General features: G+C 43.0%; 1 protein-coding gene and 2 long non-coding RNA genes across 4 annotated transcripts in view; 1 reads left to right on the top strand and 2 right to left on the bottom strand.

Moving 5' to 3' along the window:
- The window catches only part of ADAMTS19 (ADAM metallopeptidase with thrombospondin type 1 motif 19), a 121256-nt gene that overhangs the window by 3660 nt on the left and 96644 nt on the right, over positions 1 to 20952 (bottom strand). For both annotated transcript variants that reach the window (XM_083576570.1, XM_083576569.1), the window contains exons 18-22: positions 19662 to 19815; positions 18373 to 18508; positions 16997 to 17201; positions 15795 to 15947; positions 611 to 788 (exon numbers count right to left, since the gene is read on the bottom strand). In XM_083576570.1, coding sequence (XP_083432696.1) covers positions 611 to 788; positions 15795 to 15947; positions 16997 to 17201; positions 18373 to 18508; positions 19662 to 19815 — 826 coding nt within the window. The remainder of the gene's footprint in view (positions 1 to 610; positions 789 to 15794; positions 15948 to 16996; positions 17202 to 18372; positions 18509 to 19661; positions 19816 to 20952) is intronic.
- On the top strand, positions 705 to 10598 carry LOC310745141. Its single transcript, XR_014539978.1, has 3 exons — positions 705 to 799; positions 9157 to 9241; positions 10525 to 10598. It is a non-coding gene; the product is annotated as an uncharacterized lncRNA (long non-coding RNA).
- On the bottom strand, positions 1237 to 2284 carry LOC310744314. The gene is made up of 2 exons (XR_014539519.1): positions 2020 to 2284; positions 1237 to 1658 (listed from the first exon to the last, which is right to left on the bottom strand). It is a non-coding gene; the product is annotated as an uncharacterized lncRNA (long non-coding RNA).

Raw genomic sequence — 20952 nt, 5'->3', positions numbered from 1 at the left:
TATATCACCATGTCTGAAATAAAGATGGAGCTATGTAGAGACATGGGCTGGCTTCATGGTTTTTCCCACATTGTGAATTTTGCATCACACACACACACACACACACACACACACACACACACCCTGATTCGCAATATATTGACAGGCCAAAAATTATGAAACCCATATCACGATATGGACTTCAAACCTGTGTTGGATGATATATTGCCCAGCCCTGCTAAAGACCCTTCTAGTAGTCCAGCATCCTCTTCTCACAGTGGAAAACCAGATGCCAGCTAGATCCTAACACAAAGGGACCCTTACATTTTAAAAGATAGCACATTATTTATAACATAGAACTATCTCCCATTGAAGCCCCACAATGTGCAGACTCTTGCCTGTGTCCTAGGCAACCCCCAGATGGCTTGAACAACTCACATAGATGGAGCTGCACAGGTCCTCTAGAGTCCTCTGGGTTCCAGATCCCAGAGGGATCTAATGTTCACCACCCACAGGATGAGCAGCGGCGCCATGATTTTGATCTTGGGAGAGTTAGGGAAGCATGACACGCATATGAATGTGACAAGACAAAGAATAGTCACCCCCCCCATATGACCTTGCAACCGCTTACCTAACCTAGGAGATGTAATTGTGTTCACATTAATTTTTTCGTTGCAGGGCTGCAGGTGGCAGGGTCTATATGCTGCAGGCTTTTCAGAGGAGAAACACTCGTTGCCATGTCTTCCCGTGATCTTGTGCATGCACTGGATGACTCGGGACTGCATTCCTTTGCCACAGGTAATGGAGCACTGCAAGGAAGGTAAGAGAAACATGTAAGCACTTTTGCCCATGGAACAAAATCTTATCCAAGCCTGGTGTTATGATAGACTCAATGTCTGAAGTTAAAACGAGAAAATATAGTTTCATTTTGCACCATCTGTAGTGAGCGGGACTATCCACCCCCACCCCCACCCCCACCATTCCTCCTAGACACCGGCAGGGCTTGGCCAGGAACGGGGAGACATCGCTAGTTGTTGTAAATCACAAGCCCAACGGTAAAGCTGCCACCACCACCTTTCCTGGACCACCCTCAAATGGGGTTCAAGGAGGAGAACCCCCCTTCGATATTTACTGGGTTTGCCCAGCCCTGAGTCACTTTACCGTGACGCAGACAGAAATTCAACAGGTAGGTGTCCAAATGGTAAGGCACCACTTTAGCTTCCCCGAGCAAAGGAAGAGAGTACAAAAGACAGAAAGTCCTTTTCCAAGTTTATCAAACAAGCCATTCAAAAAGTTGCACGTTTCTTAGAAGGTTACAAACAAAAAATAAAAACATTGTAAAATATAATTAGCTAAAACCATACTCACACAGCCACAATAGTTCAAAACACAGCGACTAGTCAAGAGTCCTTTCACTGGTCAAATGCCCCCAGGCGAAGTACCAGGGCAAGATGTTCTGCCCTTTGCATCTGAATTCCCAAATCCTTTATCCTTGAAAACCCACGTGGAGGGCAGGTTAGGGATCAATTATTTCTTTAGGTTTATTACCAATTTACCAATGGCTGTATGATGAGACTATATCTCCTGATTGTCAGGAGACCAGCACAGCTGAACTTTGTTTAGACTCAGAGACCTTAAGATCAAAAGGCTCTTCCTTCGTTCCCAGGCCCCTCTTACACCTAAGGTAAAGGGACCCCTGACCATTAGGTCCAGTCGTGGCTGACTCTGGGGTTGTGGCGTTCATCTCGCTTTATTGGCCGAGGGAGCCGGCATATAGCTTCCAGGTCATGTGGCCAGCATGACTAAGCTGCTTCTGGCGAACCAGAGCAGCGCATGGAAATGCGTTTACCTTCCCGCCGGAGCGGTACATATTTATCTACTTGCACTTTGACGTGCTTTCAAACTGCTAGGTTGGCAGGAGCAGGGACCGAGCAACGGGAGCTCACCCCATCACGGGGATTTGAACCACTGACCTTCTGATCGGCAAGTCCTAGGCTCAGTGGTTTAACCTACAGCGCCACCCGTGTTCCCCTCTTACACCTACCAGGCTTCTAAATTGTGAATTACTTGATAGCCTCCTGTGCCTTTTTACAACCCAATCCACACTCAGGCCCCCAGCTGTGCCAGGGTCTGCAAATCAGATAACATCTCATCCTGCCTAGAGTCAAGATGTAACTGACTCACACTTCTAGAGACAGGGAGTTTTACCTTTAAAGAGACCAAACACCCATTCTCCAGAAGGCTACAATTTTATCTCTCCCACAGTGCCTCACTCCTGCATGAACCAGCATTTGGCATACCAAGATTTCCCAACTTCACTACACCATCTTACATGGAGTACATTCTTCTCCCAAACAGGTGTTTTCAAGAGATGTAAATTGCATTCCCAGAACCCTTAAGGATCTATTCTGATAGATGAAATAGCACTGGATTTGGTTTATTTGTCCATCCATCTCCCCAAATACTATATTCTTTCTTTGGCAGGAGGCTGGTTTAGTTTCTTCTATATCTCTGATAAAGACCTGTCTAGCAGTTAAAGCTGAGAGTGTAAAGTTCCCAGGCAGCTGAAGCTCACCTGTAAGGAACAGCTGGAAAGAACTCTAAAAAAGCATTGTCCTTATGTATAGTATTGTGTGGCTTGAGTAAAGAGTAAAATACTCAAGGACAGGAGACTTCCTATTTTTATCCAGTTGCAGTCTTTTAGTTCTAAAAAGGCCAAACTTTGATCAAATCATTATTTTTATTGAAAGAATACAGGATTGGATCATGGTTTACGATCCTGGCTTCTTTCAGCAAACCATAGTTTAAATCAATCAGATGAACGCTGGTTAATTTAAACCAGAAAGTGGGCGCTTCCAATCTCTTCCCTATGAACTCATCAGAGGAAGAGAAGGTAATGAGGAATGCATGAGGTCCATATCAGAAAATAATATTGTTGCTTGTCCTCCATTCATTGTCTGCTGGTTGCAACCAAGACAATATAGCTGCAAACGGGTGGCTTTTATAGCATTTCTGGAAGGTCAGAATCTCTGTACGCTCTAGTGTGTGACGGCCACTGGTACTTGAACTAAGGGAACCAGAAATGCCTTTTCTTCCATGCATGCAGCAGCCTTATGAGCAGAAACCTAGACAAACACAGACTTTGTAGATAGAACATCAATTCATTTTCAGGTTTAACCACTGGCAAAAAGGTATTATTGTACGCACACATGATATGTGTTGCTTCTGCCTGTAGCTGATTAACAAGAATTCCTGGACAAAAACTATTAAGCATAAACAAAATGTTCTAATAGGCAGCCAGATTTTCTTTGTGGAAACAACACTTTGCTGTTAATCTCTGCATTTTGAATGCGGCCCTAAAGGTACTGTTAAACTGTTCAAGCAGAACATTCTTGTCAAAGACTGTACAAAAATGATTTCTGGATGAAGGTACTTGAAAGCCATTAAGGAAAGAATGATGGGTGGTATTTTTTTCTGCAAAAGCAGTGGTGATCTATTTTGAGTCTCTCTTCCACATAATTTAAGTAACTGAACTGTAAACACTATATCAAATTATCTTTCAACTTGGCACCCGCAACTCTCACCCTAAATTCTCCCTTTCCTCTGCCTGCGAGAGACATATATTTTGAAGCTGAATCCCTAGACCAACGGCTGAGGAAGGTGCCGTAATGCTACAAGCCACTTCCAGCTGGCCTCAGTACGAAGTAAATTAAGGGAAAAATTGTCACTGGCAGAGAGCAGCATTTAAACTCTGAACCTCAGCCAAGATAATAGGCAATCACTGCCGAGCTTGATAAAAATCTGCAATTGGAAGTGCCAATCTGTAACAGTGTTAACAACATAGACTTGGACAACTTCTTCCAAGAACAAATGATTACTCAGGTTGCAATGCAGAAATCACTTGTTCTAGAGTTATTGCACAGAAGACAAACGAACACAAGAATGGCGTTCCTGGATCCGACCAAAGACCTCCTGAACACAAACCAGACCAGCATCTTAAATGAAAACTGCAAGGTTACTGACTGGCCTGACAAAGGATGGCTTTAAAAAGAAGACGACGCCTGGCGTGGTGGTATGCTTGCTGGCCCCAACCCACCTATAAAACAGGATTTTAAATATATATTTTGAGTTTGTCCAGGCTTCTGTACTCTGATATGTTCAAAGGCTGGACAGCAAGCAGGCAGGATGTAGCCTTGCTGCTAAAAGACTGTAATCCACTGCAGAGTAGATTGAGACGATAAGGGGGAGAGGGAAGAATTTCTGTGGGCTGCAGAGTGAGTGCTTCCCACATACTGTATTGCTAACAACTCCCTGGAGTTATTGCAGAAATCATCTCTTTCTAAGTTTTTATCTAAGTGCCAAAATGTGTACATCCACCCATCTATCAATCTTCCTTCCCCTTTTTGAGTTCCCTTCAAGAACAGATCACAAAATGTTGCCCCACCTTTAAAAAGAACCCCATCCCTTCACGTACAGAACAAGTATTTCTGTGAGAAGGCTGAGCTAGGTCAAGCCAACCCCTGTATATGGTGTTTATCAACCTGACTAAGGCTTTCAACACTGTAAATCGTAATGCCCTGTGGATTGTCTTTCTGAAAATTGGCTTCCCAGATAAATTTGTAAATATCATATGAAAGCAACGATCGCAGATAACAATGGCTCTCAAAGTGAACCATTCACAGTGGGATCAAGTGTTAAACAGGGTTGCATTATTGCCCCAGCTCTATTCATTATTTTCATTGTCATGATCCTACACTTTGTCAAAGGAAAACTCCCCACTGGGGTAGAAATCGTATATCGAACAGATGGAAAGCTCTTCAATCTGAGCAGGCTGAAAGCAAAGAGTAAGGTTACCGTAACTTCTGTCATAGAGCTTCAGTATGCTGATGACAACGTAGTGTGAGCACGCTCAGAGGATGACCTCCAAACTATCCTAAATATCTTCGCAGAATCTTACGGAAAGCTTGGCCTGTCGCTCAACATGCAAAAAACCAAAGTGCTGCATCAACAAGTACAAAATAGCCCCTCTGCAGCGCCACAAATCCAACTCAATGGTGTAACGTTGGAAAATGTTGATCACTTCTCCTACCTAGGCAGTTATCTTTCCACAAGGGCCAACATTGATGCAGAAATCCCGCATCGCCTGAGCTCTGTGAGTGCGGCTTTCTCCCAATTGAAGTGAAGAGTGTTTGAGGACCAGGACATTCGCAGGGAAACCAAAATGCTTGTTTACAAAGCTATTGTACTACCAACCTTACTGTATGCTTGTGAAACATGGACCACTTACAAACACCATCTCCAACTTCTCGAAAGATTCCATCAACGGTATCTCAGAAAAATTTTACACATCATTTGGGAAGACAGGCGAACTAATATCACCACTGTTGAAGGAATATTCTTTAACATCAACTTTGTTGGACTGGTCATGTTGTGAGGATGTCTGATTATCTATCGTCTTCCAAAGCAACTACTCCATTCCGAGCTTAAAAATGGAAAGCGTAATGCTGGTGATCAACAAAAGAGGTTTAAAGACTGTCTCAAGGCAAATCTAAAAAAATGTAGTATAAACACCAACAACTGGGAAACACTGACCTGTGAGCACTCCAATTGGAGAACAGCCTTTACCAAAGGTGTCATGGGCTTTGAAGACACTCGAACTCGGGACACAAGGGAGAAACGTGCTCAGAGGAAGGCATGCTTGGCAAATCCACACCGTAATCAACTCCCGCCCGGAAACCTATGTCCCCACTGTGGAAGGACTTGTGGGTCCAGAATTGGCCTCCACAGTCGCTTACAGACTCACTGTTAAAACTGTGTTTATGGAAGACAATCTTACTCGGCTACGAGGGATCGCCAGAGAAAAAGTGCATTTTCTACTATGTACAATCCTTCCATCATCAGGAAGGGCTTTTTCTAAAAATGCCTCTGAAAAGGTGAGAGTTTTATTCAATATTTCTCTCTCTCTATTTTTTTAATAGAGGATTTTTAAAATGTCTGCTACGCCACCAGTAAATAAAAGTGGGGTGGATACTTCAATATCAGAGGTCTGCTGCATTTTCTTTTGAAACCATGCAAAGTATTTATTCCGTATTCTACTCCATATGGAAATGAGCTATCTGAATTTCAGAGAAATTGGATAAAAATGGCAGAGTTATAGCAGTTAAAAATTGGAAGCACGAAAGCTTGCCTTCTCTGTCCCCAATTTGACACATCCAACCAGCTTTTGTTGACAATAGTTTCAAGTAATCTGTAGATAACTACAGATAATTGTGAACCAGTCCCTTTTTGTCTACTGTATCTCATAGGGCTGCTGCAAGGATAAACAGGGGGTCGGGGGGGAATCTAGCTGTGCTGCTCTGAGCTCCTTGGATGGGGGGGGGGGTCATAAAAGAAGCACAATGATTCAACACGATTATTGCTTACATGTCACACAACCCAAAGCCTTGACTAATACTTTCCATGTTTCTCAAACATGAATGAATTTATAGGAGCCTTTGCTTTTCTCTTAAACTGAATTTTTTAAAACTGTAGAATATTAACTTCATTTTAAGATGCTTGCCTATATTGCATTCCAATTTCCTCCTAGTCTTCTTAAGTTGCACCATGACTTGCAATGTTAGTTTTATTATAAACCAACCAGGAACTGATATTGCTTCACACCATTCCGTGAAACCACTTTTCACACCTATATAATATCTCCTTGAATTTACATGCTTTAAGGGTCTCTTATAGCAACCTTTGTACTCATTGTGATTGTCTATAGCCTCTGAAAATATTTTTTTAATGCAAAAATCCCACTAGATTCCACTCGACTTAACTTCCAACTTACTATGCTTACACTTGGAACTGAATTTTCTTTTTCAAGCTGTTTCTAATTCTCTCAAATTCCGTTCAGAAATATAATTTCTCAGAAATCTGATGTCACAGGCCCGCCAAATGAAGTAAGCCTTCCTTGCAAATACTTCACCACTAAGATTAGCTTTCAACAGCAGGCTCGTTTCTGAATATAGGTCCATTATAGCAGCTAGTTGTCTCTTTGAACGCATTCTACCAGCTGTTTCATTGCTTCAAGATGGGACACTATATCTTGTTCTGATCAGCCTCTTGAGAAACATCCTCCTCAGCAGCAACTTGTGGCAAAGCCTTGTTACAACAGGCTTCCGTACTTCATGATCGGAGCCTCCACTTGGTTTTTGGAGATTCCCCCTCAGAACTCCCCCAGACAGAAGCCCCCCACAGTAAGAAGGGTCACTGAAGCCGGGGATAATTTTTTCAGGGGGTCAGGGGGCTGGCACTGGATGGAATGGGAAATTCCAGCTAATACTAGCCCCTTCCACTAGCTTTTCTCATGATCCAGCCCAAGGAAGAGCATTGAGACTGCTGGGTATGATGCTAGGTCATAGTTATGAGGCAATAGTTATGAGTTGTGACTTTGTGTCAGTGCATCCTTACCATACATTTAAAGGGCATTTAAAGCGAATGGCTCCCCCCAAAGAAGCCTGGGAACTGAAGTTCACCCCTTGCAGTGCTACCATTCCTAGCACTCTTAACAAAATACCTCGGTTTACAGACGCTTCAGGTTGCGTTTTTTCGGGTTGCGGACCGCCGAAACCTGGAAATACTGGAACGGGTTACTTCCGGGTTTCAGTGGTCGCACATGCGCAGAAGCGCTAAATCGAGCTTTGTGCATGTGCAGAAGCGCCGAATCACAACCTGCGCATGCGCAGACTCGGGTTGCGAACATGCATCCCACACGGATCACGTTTGCAACCCGAGCATCCACTGTACAGTTCCCTGGATTCATTGGGAGGGAAGTAATTTGCTTTAGATGGTATTGTGCGGACTGCACATTATCACAGGTGGTCAGGACATTTGAATTCTTCTTCTTCTTTGGCAATCACTCATAGCCGAGTAAGATTGTCTTCCATAAACAAGGTTTTAACAGTGAGTCCGTAAGTGACTGTGGAGGCCAATTCTGGATCCACACGTCCTTCCACAGTGGGGACATAATTATTTCACTATTAATATATTTCTTCTTAATTGTATCTCAGTTCATTACTTTGATAAAATACATATTTTGTTATGCGCAAATGGCTTTAGATACCTATAGGTCCATAAATTACCATATAGCATATATTCAACCCAAAAAACAGTGACAATTTGTTGTTGACAAAGGACAGCTGGATAGACAGGGTGAGTCTTTTAAAAAAGGCACCGTGGAACATGTGTACTCTGTATCCACGGGGCCTCTTTTAAAGGACTCGCCCTGTATAAAGGGCCCCATTACCTTCAGTAGCTTAGGGCCTCATCAAACCTAATCCAGCCCAGCCAATCTAGTCCAGCATCGTGTTCACACAGTGGCCAACCAGATTCCAAGCAAGACTGGAGCACTTTTGAATGAATAAGCAGCTGCCTTCTTTTAAGCTTGTAACTTGCCACCAGCCCCCAAACTGATAATAGCTCATTTATTCATAAGATGACATAACAAATAGCTAGGCGGCCTACCCAAAATGTTTATCTTGGCAGGTTTTAGTAGAAGAAATCACATTTTGTTCTAGATTTTTAAAAAAATTAAGTTGTTTAAAAGGCAGATGAGTTCAAACAATAAATATCTATAAGGGGGGAAAGGTAGACGATTATGTCTCAAAGGATGGGAAAATACAAAATGAAGAACATCTGATTTTTCCACGGAAAATATCCAATTTAGGATAAATTTGTTTGAACTGTATCCTCAGACATGTCTTCAAATTGACATGAACGGCACTCACTTAGAAAAGAACTTTCTGCTTGACTGAAAACATGTCTATACTGATTATACAATCATTTCCAGTTAGATCAGGACTCCAGAGTTCAATCATTGGTGTCAGCGTCAATTTTAAGGAATGACAGGCTTGTTTGGAAAATGAAAGGTATACTATATTGGCTAGCCTCTAGACACCCTGAAAGAAGAGGCCTAGACTTGAAACTTAAGTAAGATTAAGCTCGATTTTTTAAAAGGTTAAAAAAACCAAAACCTGATTGATACTAGAGCTATACTAAAACGGCCCCTGAATATTCAGGAGCAGGGGTGTCAAAAGTGGACACTTACTTTTTGCAGCACTGTAGTGGGAGGGACAGATTCAGTTTATAAGCACTTAAAAATGTCATCTCACTACTGTCATGTCTGCCCCCCATCAGGGCTTTCCCCCCAGCCAGAACTCAGTTCCAGAATCTCTCCGGTGTGTGCCATTGCCATTCTAAGAGAACGAGGGAGGCGTTCATGGTGAGTTGCAGCACCTCCATTTCTAGAAAAGTTGCACTGCCTGAAATGATGCTGCATCCGGGTCATTTGGTGGTTAAGGGAATTGATGGGAGAGCTTACCTAGAGGGAAAGTGTATTAATGCCAATGGCACTGCCATCACAGGCAATGGTGAGATATACAGTGGTACCTCAGGTTACAGACGCTTCAGGTTACAGATTCCACTAACCCAGAAATAGTACCTCGGGTTAAGAACTTTGCTTCAGGATGAGAACAGAAATTGCACGGTGGCGGCAGCGGGAGGCCCCATTAGCTATAGTGGTACCTCAGGTTAAGAACAGTTTCAGTTGGAACCAGGCCTTTCCTATAGGGCCACCCTGTTGGAAAACTAGCCCCCTCGGGAGAGGCTGGCCCCCGTCACAGGTTCCCGGGGCTTGTTTACCAGTGATCTGCCCTGGCTGGCATCCCTGCAAGACCAGGGAGATCTTGATAGGTGACATCCCCCAGCGTGGAAGATGCACACCCCCTTTGCTCCTTGCATACCAGCAGGAGAAAGGAGAAAGTCAGAAAGTCTACATCATCTACGATTTATTTCTGTCTTTACATCTGTACAAAATCATGTCCGTTCAGCTCAGTTTCCACCAAGCAACTCAGTAAGACTTCCTTTGCATGCGCAACAGGAAGGTCTCATATTACACACAGAACAAATCCCTGTGAACCATTCTGATAAGAACTGCCTGGTACATTCTTTCCCAGGACTAGTCACATCATGTGATGTCAACATCAAGCTACTGGTTTGCAGCTGCATTGTACTCATATCCCAACACACCCCAGGTTACAGATCCGATAGGGCGCCATCTCAATTCTCTTTTCAGCACCTGTTGAGGACTTTCCTCTTTCCATAAGCCTTCTAAGTGGACCTTTTTATCCCAGTACTGGATTTGAAATAGTTTTTATATATGCTTTCATTGTATTGTGAAATTGCTTTGAGATTCTTTGCAGGAAACAATTAATAGGCAACATTGTAGTCTACAAGAAACAAGGAGGGACAGGCGATCACAAATTTCGCCCAAGTTGAACTACACTCCCCTAGAAACTGTGGCAGCGTATATGTGTGTAAGACCATGTGTTTCTAAAACCTCGAGAACCTAGCTAATAATTATGATAAACGAGCCATATTTCCTCTTTCCCTAATTTTTTGCCTTTGCGGCTCTTAGTTGTGTGAGATAGAGGCCGCTGTAATGTAATGAATTCTTCGATTAGGGAATAAGAAAATGCATCTGCTCTCTCGTTTTATTTTTTGCAGGGAATTTCACTTGGTGACCCCCTTCCTCCTTTACTAAGGTAGGGAAACAAAGGAGCAATTTAAACTTCAGCAATCCTCTTGTTACTGACAGCTTTGTTTTCAGAGTTCCTTACACTAATGGCTCTCTCTAGACCACACGGCTTGTTCAATGCGACTCCCTAGGCAACTGTAAAGTGTCAGGATGCATTTAGTCTCTTACGCTCAGCATTCTCCTTTGACACTAGCCTCAGGGATCTGGCACACACTAAAAGTACAGGACTGTTGCAAAGGGGGAACTTGACAAAACACACAAAAGCAAGGCAATGCAGCTAACTGCTTATGGATATGCACACCTTTTCACCAACTAGTAAGCAAGTTACCATTGCTCAGGAATGACTGCTTTTAGCACTAAGGCTGCAGACCTACAAAGGCTTTCTAGGAACTCTTGCTTACTCAGAACCTGACTCTGAGGCTGGGTACACATTGCTGATTTCAAACGCAGCCAGATTATTCTTGATCTCAATTCAGATTGAAGCTGGTTGGGGGAAAACGTGTCAAAACACATTTTTTCATAAGAAATGATGGGACAGGCACAGGACAGAGATGGGTTGTGGCCAGGGTGGATAAAAATCAGATTTTTTAAAATTTAAATTGGATTTTTTAAAATAAAATGCTTTTGGAGGAAAAATCTTTCTAAAGATAAGTTTTCTATTTTAGTCCAAAGGCTATTCATCAGGAAATAAGGATTTGTTTTAAGTTTTTCATGTGTACTAAAACTCAGACTAAGTTTTGTTTCTAAAAAAACCCACAGTTTAACCGCATCAGTTAACAAACATGGATACATATGTTATTGCTTTAGTTAAATAAATTGTTTATATTGTTATTAAGGAAATGATTATTTTTCTCCTTCCACTAAAGTACAGCAGAAAAGTTGTCCAAATATAAACAGTTAACTTATTAAACCTCACAATAATGTCATAATTATTTCTAATAGTATACCCAAATCAGTAATTTTTGATATAACTGTAAAACTACTCTGAAAATTGATTATTCAAAAAATGAAACCTTCATCTGGTTGTAAATATTAAGACTATACCAGCAAGAATGAGTCTTTCTTTTAAAAAAATGATTTAAATCAAGTCTTGCTGACTAGTGATTTAAATCGATTTGATTTAAATAAAATCCACCCTGGTTGTGGCTAACATTGTGTGTACTTCCCAAAACAATGGTGGCAGCACACTGAGTGCAGAATTAACAGGAATGTGTAGACAGCCTGAGTAAACCTGGTTAGAAGTAGGCTGCAGCTATTTATGTTGGAAAAAATGTATATAGCACAGCAGGTTATTAGCCATATTTTTAAAAAAACCAAGTCACCTTTTAATTATTTGTTTAACACATTTTATATAGACCGTTCAATAAATAAACAAATAACCCAGCAGTTTACTAAAATAGTGGTACCTCGGGTTAAGTACTTAATTCGTTCCGGAGGTCCGTACTTAACCTGAAACTGTTCTTAACCTGAAGCACCACTTTAGCTAATGGGGCCTCCTGCTGCCGCCACACCGCCGGAGCCCGATTTCTGTACTCATCCTGAAGCAAAGTTCTTAACCTGAGGTACTATTTCTGGGTTAGCAGAGTCTGTAACCTGAAGCGTATGTAACCCGAGGTGCCACTGTACTTATCAACAGTGTTAGAAACAGAGATATGACAGCTCGGAGCTAAATGGCACCTTAAACCCAGGTTATGGGGGTACCAACTGCCTGTCTAGGCGCACTTTTTTATAACAAAAATACAAAGCTGAAAATGACTGAACTGCAGCTAAAATATGTTCATTTTCCATGTGGTCTAGTCCTTCTGCTGCCCATCCCCATAATATCCTTAAGAGGGTCTCTACTCCAGTCTGCAGGGAGCAGCTAGAAGTGGGGAGGCAGAAAAAGGTCCTCCTTTCCTTCCAGCAGTGGCAGTTTTAATCTGAAATCTTAGGCGCAGTACTGCGTCCAGAGCTCAGAAATGGCTCGCGCTAATGAAATTCCCTGTCACAAAATGCGCCTAGAACAATGGGAGTTTCAATCACTGCTTATCAAAAAATTCTGATGAAGTCAACAAACTTGAAAAAAAACAAGTAGACATAATAAAAATAGTGGGAGGGGGGAATCAACGTGATATAAAAGCAAGCATGTATAACAAAATTACCGTCTGTGTTGGCATGCTGAAACAAGTAAGATTTTGGAAGGCATTGAGAGCAGTAGAACCAAAATGCCTGCCTGATTTTAATAGGAAGAGAGTCCCAGAGCAAGGGTGCTACCAGACTAAAAGATTGATTTCCTCCCCAAGTGCAATCTACTGTGTCAGCTTTCAGGTTCTAAGAAAAATTCCTTCTGCTACTCGTTACCTGTATGCTACAAAGGGGGATGAAACAGCAACAGTTTGAGTCTTGGATACGAATAATCGCTAAAACTATTCACATATCAAGATCGGTAACTGGATCTCCTCACTGCTACTGCCACCATATTTTCAACCCTTGCTAGTTGCACATGGAGATCTGTTACATACAGCTGCAATAGGTAGGCAGGCTGGATGAACCTATCCATTTCCTTTTCTCTCTGTATCTCATTTTTCCCCTCTCCATCAGTTTGCAATTAAAAAACAAAACAAAAAGCCTTCATGACGAAAACTCCATTAGAATTTTAGTGCACACCCCCACCCCCAATATACACTATGTATTTTTTTTTGGCCTTATATACACATTTCTGCAAGGATTTTCACCGGATATAATGTGTGGTTTATGTTATTTTCCCTAATATATGCATTTTGCTGCACATTTTCTGCCGCCGAACGCATTTTCGTTCACATTATTTGGCTGCCCAACTGGATCGCGAAAGCCGGAAAAGTGCAAATTTAAAAGGAAAGCTGGGTTTCGGAAAATGAAAATTAGGCAGGTGTGCATTAAAATCCTTTCCAAACTGCAGTTCTCCTCTATCCCTAGGGACAAGGGGAGATACAACATTATGGCAGGGTCAACATAAGCCCAGAGGCCACAGTGCCTCCAGCCTCCTAGTCTATCTGCATAGCCTCTTAACTGAATATTGATGAACTCCATGATGGTGCCAGTCAACGCAGCTCAAATTGGTATGCCCATTTTTATTTCTATTTTAAAAAGCCCGCCAATACTTGTCCTCATGAATATGAAAAGCATCCTAACTCTGAGCTCCTTCCAGTTCTTTCTACCACTAAGCTCCTTTTGCCTAAGAAAATCCGGTTTATACATTGAATTGTGTGCAAATTGTACCCCACGGAGGGCCACTTGCTACAATGAATGCTGACCCAAGACAATTAAAAAAAGCTTGCTTTGCTTTTCCCTGGATCCCACACTGCCATCACCATGACAGGCACACAACACAGACTGACGTTAGTTGCCAGCACTTTACCGCTTAGAGCCACTTTGTTTGCTACTAGCATCTATTAAAGACCTAACGCTAAAGTTTCAGAGAACCTGACACAATACATTGAGCTTGTGGAACAAGTTTAGCATCCCTTTTATCCGTCTTCTGTTCCGCTGAACAATAGAAACCTATAATCTTTTATTTTTCCGAAACATTTTAAAATCCATTTTTATATCTTTGCTTTGGTAATAAGTGTCTTATGCTCTACTTTTCATATTGTCATTGATTTTACCAATCCTCTAAGTTCAAAGTTAAAGGGATGCTAAACCCTAAACAGAAAGCCAAATGGTATCCGATTAAGCTTCCTGTCGCAACATGTGACATTTGCGTTTCTCAAGCTGCATTTTGGCACCCGTTTGACAAGAACTTGGCATTTCTCAAAAGAACAGCTTCCTGTTAATGTCCAGCGGAAAAAATCCCAAAGAGCAAAAACAGCAAAACCGAGGGTGATAGAAGGCTGCACTAATTATTCTGTATCACAGACAATCAACAGTGAGCAAGGATATGGTTCTTCAATTTCTTTTTCTAATTGAAGCTATATTACCATGTAAGCTGCACCATCGTGTTGCTATGCACTAGTCCGAGGGTGGGATAGTTTAGTCACGGAGAGAAAAAGATAGGAAACATGAGTGTAGTCAAAGCTGAACTCATTCCTCTGCCAAGAAATTTAAAATGCATACTGCTTTGATAGAAACCTTTGAAAATCTCAACTGCGAAATACACAATTCAGCTGAATATCCACACAGCTCTGCTCATTTCCCTTACAGCTGCGCGAGATACTTGCTTTAATCAAAACAAAAAAAAATTTTTCTTCCAGTAGCACCTTAAAGACCAACTAAGTTAGTTCTTGGTATGAGCTTTCGTGTGCATGCACACTTCTTCAGATACACAGGACTTCCATTTCATGCGGCTCAATGTGGTGCCTTCCATAGTTCCAGTTACAGATAGGTAGCCGTGTTGGTCTGCCATAGTCAAAACAAAAAAATTTTTTTCTTCCAGTAGCACCTTAAAGACCAACTAAGTTAGTTCGTGTGCATGCACACGAAAGCTCATACCAAGAACTAACTTAGTTGGTCTTTAAGGTGCTACTGGAAGAAAAAAATTTTTTTGTTTTGACTATGGCAGACCAACACGGCTACCTATCTGTAACTTGCTTTAATCAAGTTCACAAATGACAGCAGTGTAACTGCAAAAGTGACTATAAAACACTCCTGGTTAAAAACCTGCAAATGACACACACACCCAATTTAAATTGTTATGTGATCTGCAAGGAGATTTCACTATGGTTGCCAGATTTCAAAAAGTGAAAATTTGGATTTCGCCAGACATTTTAGCCGTATCCACCCAGACCCTGCAGTATTCCGGCTATGTCTGGGAAATTCCTAATTTCACTCACTTTCAAAAGGGCAAATCTTTACATATAAAAGAGCAGTGAAGCAAATAAAGATTCTAGAAAAGAGCATATAGAAAACGACATGCGATGCAAACTGGCATTCTTTAAATAACAGGTTTCTATTTCTTACAGTGCTGCAGATGAGCTTGGAAGTCCGTCAGGAAGACTTAGTGAATTTCGGGATCTGACTCTAGACTATAAGGTCACAGTTAAAACACTGCCAGAGGGAGAGGGGATTTGGGAGCGGGGGCTGGGCAAGATGGGAAATGGAGTTTGACAATATCTGAAAGGCCACAGGTTTGCCACTCCCGATCTATTATCTGCCTTGTGACAACTTTACCACATTGTTTTGTTCAGTCTGCACTGGTCTTGTCTTTCATTGGAGAAGTACTGTAGCATATTTGACAATGGCTAGTAAATATAACATCGCAGCGCTAGTACAAGGCATGTTGTACCTTAGACCAGTCTCCCATTCTCCAGACGTAGCATTTGGAATAATCTTCACAGTCTTCTGCTTCTCTAGGCCTTGTAGACAAAACACATTTCTTCCGAGGATTGGTGCACTTTACAGTCCGATGGCGTACTCCCTTTCCACATTTTACAGAGCACTGTAGAAAGGTGTTTAAAATGATGCACACACAAAATACACATCATGGCATCCTGCACAGAGATCTATAAAAAGGTAAAGGACCCCTGACAGTTAAGTCCAGTCGCGAACGACTCTGGGGTTGCGGTGCTCATCTCGCTTTACTGGCCGAGGGAGCCGGCGTTTGTCTGCAGACAGTTTTTCTGGGTCATGTGGCCAGAATGACTAAGCCACTTCTGGCGAAACCAGAGCAGCACACGGAAACACAGTTTATCTTCCCGCTGGAGTGGTACCTATTTATCTCCTTGCACTTTGATGTGCTTTCGAACTGCTAGGTTGGCAGGAGCTGGGACCGAGCAACGAGAGCTCACCCTGTCGCGGGGATTCGAACCGCCGACCTTCCAATCGGCAAGCCCAAGGCTCTGTGGTTTACACCACAGCGCCACCCGCGTCCCTACAGAGATCTACAGCTCTCTCTTTCTTCTGCCTAATAAATGCAATCATTAAAATGAAATTGAATGGGCAAAGTGCAGATACAAGAAAACATTGTGGAAGGATTCAGACAATAAATGCAGTTAATATGCAATGTTCCTATTTGCTCCCTGAGCTCAACTTTACAGTGCCAAGGTTTGGAAGGGGGATATGGGGCTAGCTAGCCTCATCTATTTAGGGGACCAGTTTGCTTGAAAATGGACACTGTTGATGTGGTATATCTGTTCTTTGCTGTAACTGGTACAGCCAGGACACTTTTTCAGCCAGAACTTGCCAGAACTGAGTTCCAGCACCTTTCAAGTGGGAGCCATTGCCATTTTAAGAGAACAAGGGAGGCATTCCAGCACCTCTTTTTGTACAAAAACAGCACTGGGCACAGCACGTACTATGTGAGAGAAATATACATTCATAACTGGCCCAAATTAGACATAAGGAGTTAATTCGTTCTCAGACTTGCATATGCAAAATTCCGCAGCATTCAGCGATAAATCACAAACTCAACTTTTGTGTTCTCCCCGAATGTAGGTAATACAAATGAACAGAAAATAAATGCATAGAAAAACAATGCATATACCCCACCTCGGACCATACGCCAGCCTCCCACACTGTCATGCAGTCCTGGCCTTCACAGCGCTGTGCCGAAGGGGGCTTGGGGCCAAGACAGTCTCTCTCACGGGCTCTGATCAAAGTCCCGTTTCGAAGCTGCTGAGTGCAGGCGACTTGTCTGTTCTGCGTCCCCTTCCCACATGTCCTTGAGCATGGAGTCCATTCTGTCATCATCCATCTGTAAATGCAGGTCAAAGCACGATTACTCCTCGAAATATTTTCTAGTGAGGTTTAAGACACATTTTAAATTGACCTCTGTGACAAATGCAACACAATTGCTTTTTGAGGGTCATCGGCCCTCAATTTTGAGGCAACGGCGTCTTAACTTTCAAATTACAGCCTTCCTTCTGCTATTGCATGCTTTTATCCAGTGCTGTTTACAGCAGCTAAGAACCAAAAGGTTGATTCGAGAATACTCTTCTGCAAACAAAGGGCTCCTTTGGAGCAAGACACAGGTCAAGCAGAGGCTCTGACTGGATGCAGGGGGTGGGAGACAATCTTTGCAGATTCTTCCTCTTCCCTGCAACTCATTGCATCCCTTGAAAAACTGCTCTGAAAGGGCTGGGAACTCTCTGGAAGAGCACAGTTGGTGGCATTGAGAGCACACAGAGAGGAGGTACAAACTCAGCAACCTGCACAAACAAACACACACATGCACTCAGCAGCATTTTTTGCCTGCTGGGCAGCACTGGGGAGCAAAACAAAGGCTCTTTTTACCTTTGCAAAAGGAACCCTCCTCCCTCTGGTCAGTGGCAGAGCTACCTGCCCCAGCTCCTGGAGTGATGCAGGGTGGGGCTAGCCGGCCCGTGGGGACAGGACTAGTCGCCCACACGGCAAGTGTCCCTAGCCACCTGTCGCCAGCACAACAAGCATCAGCGGGGCACAACTAGCTGCCCACGGGGAGCGTCTGGGGGGCACCACTAGTCGCCCACAGTGATAGCGTCACTAGCGGCCTGCTGCCTGCATGGCGAGCATCTGGCGATGTCACCCCCCCTCACACATGACACCCGGGGTGACCGCACCCCCCGCACCTGCCTTCCTCTGCCAGTTCCTCTGGTTTGACGCCATTGTTGAAGGTCTTGGAGTGCAATCAGGAAGAAGAAAGCAGAAATCATTGCCTGGGGAGGAGGGCTTCAGGACCCACACGAAATTGCTCAGTAGGCAGGATGTGCGGGTGATGAGCCAGGCATTAGAGCCCAAGGAGAGGACAGCTCAGATATCTTTTGAATTATTGCAGATGCCTTGGGGCATTCTTTCATTTCGGCTGGGACACCCACCGGATGAGAAACGGGCGCTTTCTGAGCATAAGCATCAACTAAAACACTCATTAAATAATGACTCACTATCACCTTGTCTGGCATGGCTGCTCATTGCACCTTCGGAGCTGAGGCTCAGGTTTCGTTAAGTATTTGCATTTCTTGCTGTCCACAAAACTGATATTCTTATTCATGATCTTTGTGCAGGATACTGTTGTCTTTCTTTCTCCTGGTAAGACACAAAAGGGACGTTTTTGGAACTGAAGGAAAGCTTTGCGCAGGGAGAGGTGGGTGGGCTCTGTGCAGCCCCCTGGCCTGCCCAATCCCTGAAGCAGGTTGGTGTGTGGCTGAGTTAGGAGCAGGTCCCAGCTGGAAGAAGGAAGTGGCGAGGGAAAGGATTGTAATTTTCTTTCAAGATCAAATCAATATTATTTTGATGTTGAGGGCCCCCGAAAAGGCATGGGGCCTATTTGGTAATCTGGCACTGACTCAGATTTTGCAAGTAAGGGTCCCTCTAGTAAGTCTCTAAGAAGAAGAGGCGACATGGGGTTCTGAAGATTCTTGTTACCTTAGGGCAGGACAAACTCTGACACTTTTATTTTTAAAATGGTCTCTCAGGCAGCTGCTTTGATTAAAAACGCTGGCCAAACAACCACTTCCTGCACTTCTTCTTTTGAACAGCAGGTTCTCTTGTCATATCAGAAATTGCTTTTGGCCACCCCTTCAGTTTCAAAACTGCATCTGTCATGCAGCATGAGACAGTGTCCTCTGAGAAACACAACCCAAAAGACCTGTTGGGCACAGGGAACGAGGTGTGTGTTATCACAATGAATGACATGGATAGCACTCTAAGCCAAACCTTGACTTTAGCTGCTGTCCCATGCTGAAATGCCTAAAATGCCTTGGGAAGAACAAAATAGCTGCAATCTCTCTTCAGAAAGCATGGGTTAATCCATGGTTTGGGCATAGTGTTCCATTAAGGGGGGCAACCTATACATTTACCTGTACACATGAAAAACATTCTGTGTCCTAGAAATGAGTGTCAAATGCTTATTCACGAAGTTCCATGCATGTTTTAGAGACGATGGATTTCAACTAGAATTTTAGGTCAAGAACTAGCAGTTTTGTGAAGTTTAAAAAACACCCTCCAAAAATATATTTCCAAGTAAACAAATCAGCCTGTATCATCTAACAGTTTTTTAAAAAAAGAAAGAAAGAAAGAAAGAGAAATCAATAAGATAAGCAAAATATTTTGAACTTTCCAGGACATGATATTGTCTGAATGGCAATAATGGCAGCCCTACCGCATCAGCACCAACACCATAGCTTCACACAACCCACTGAATGTTTTGCTCCTACCACAGATTTTAGAGAATTATTACCTCCTCCGCATACGGCATCGCAGTCCTCCCAACCTGAGTGTGTCCACATAAAAAGAGGCTCAGACCCTTTGGAGCTCTGATTCTCAGGCAGAGGGTCCAAAGGAATGGTGTATTCATAGTGTAGCCCATAATTCTGATCTTGAAAGAGCAGAACCTGCAATATACAGAATAAAAAATTGGGGTGTCTCAATATCACATTGGAGAACGGTGATATTTCTACATTTGAGGGGAAAGAGGTAAAGCTCTGCGGCAGAGCAAATCCTTTGCACGCATCTTTTCCACGTTCAATCCCCCATCACGGTCAGCTTAAGAGATCCTTCTCCTGATGCTCTTGAGAGTGATTGGCAGCGACAACCAACAGTACTGGGATAGACAGATCCATGGTCTGAATCAGTACAAGGTGGCTTCATTTGTTAATATGAAGAAATGCAGCACTGGCTTGCATCTGATGGACATTCTGACATTCACAGAAGTCATTTGAGGCAACTCTCATAGGGAAAATCAGAGGGTTTATACATGCAGTGCTAAATTTTGCCTGTGGATGCAGGCAACCTCTGAAAAGGGCTATTCTTACAGAACATTTCATGTAAGTAATAGTTATCAGCCTGATTCAAAGTGTTGGTGCTGACCTTTAAAGCCCTAAATGGCCTCGGTCCAGTATACCTGAAGGAGCTTCTACACCCCCAATGTTCAGCCCAGACACTGCGGTCCAGCTCCAAGGGCCTTCTGGCGGTTCCCTCACTGTGGGAAGTGAGGTTACAGGGAACCAGACAGAGGGCCTTCTCAGTAGTGGCACCCACCCTATGGAACACCCTCCTATCAGATGTCAAGGAAATAAACACCTGACTTTTGGAAAACATCTGAAGGCAGCCCTGTTTAGGGAAGCTTTTAATGTTTAATAGATTATTGTATTTTAATATTTTGTTGGTAGCCACCCAGAGTGGCTGGGGAAACCCAGCCAGATGGGCGGGATATTAATCATCATCATCATCATCATCATTATCACTGTAACAGGAGGCAGTGACTAAGATCAAGGGATATTTCCCTTTAATAATTTCCATGGTCATCAACAGAATTTTCTGGGAGAAGACAGAGCTTTATCTGCATATACTCACCATCCATTGTTAAAATCAACAACTCAAAAGCAAAGTATGCATTGCAAAAAGTGGGCAATATCCAGCTAAGCCATACTAAAGAGTAGACTTACTGAAATCAAGAGACATACGTCCACTGATTTCAATGTGTCTACTCTGAGTGTGACTAACACTGGAGATCACCCAGCATTAAGATG

The sequence above is a fragment of the Podarcis filfolensis genome, assembly GCF_964270895.1.
Source record: "Podarcis filfolensis genome assembly, chromosome: 11".
Taxonomy (NCBI): domain Eukaryota; kingdom Metazoa; phylum Chordata; class Lepidosauria; order Squamata; family Lacertidae; genus Podarcis; species Podarcis filfolensis.
This window is presented reverse-complemented; position numbering and strand designations above follow the sequence as displayed.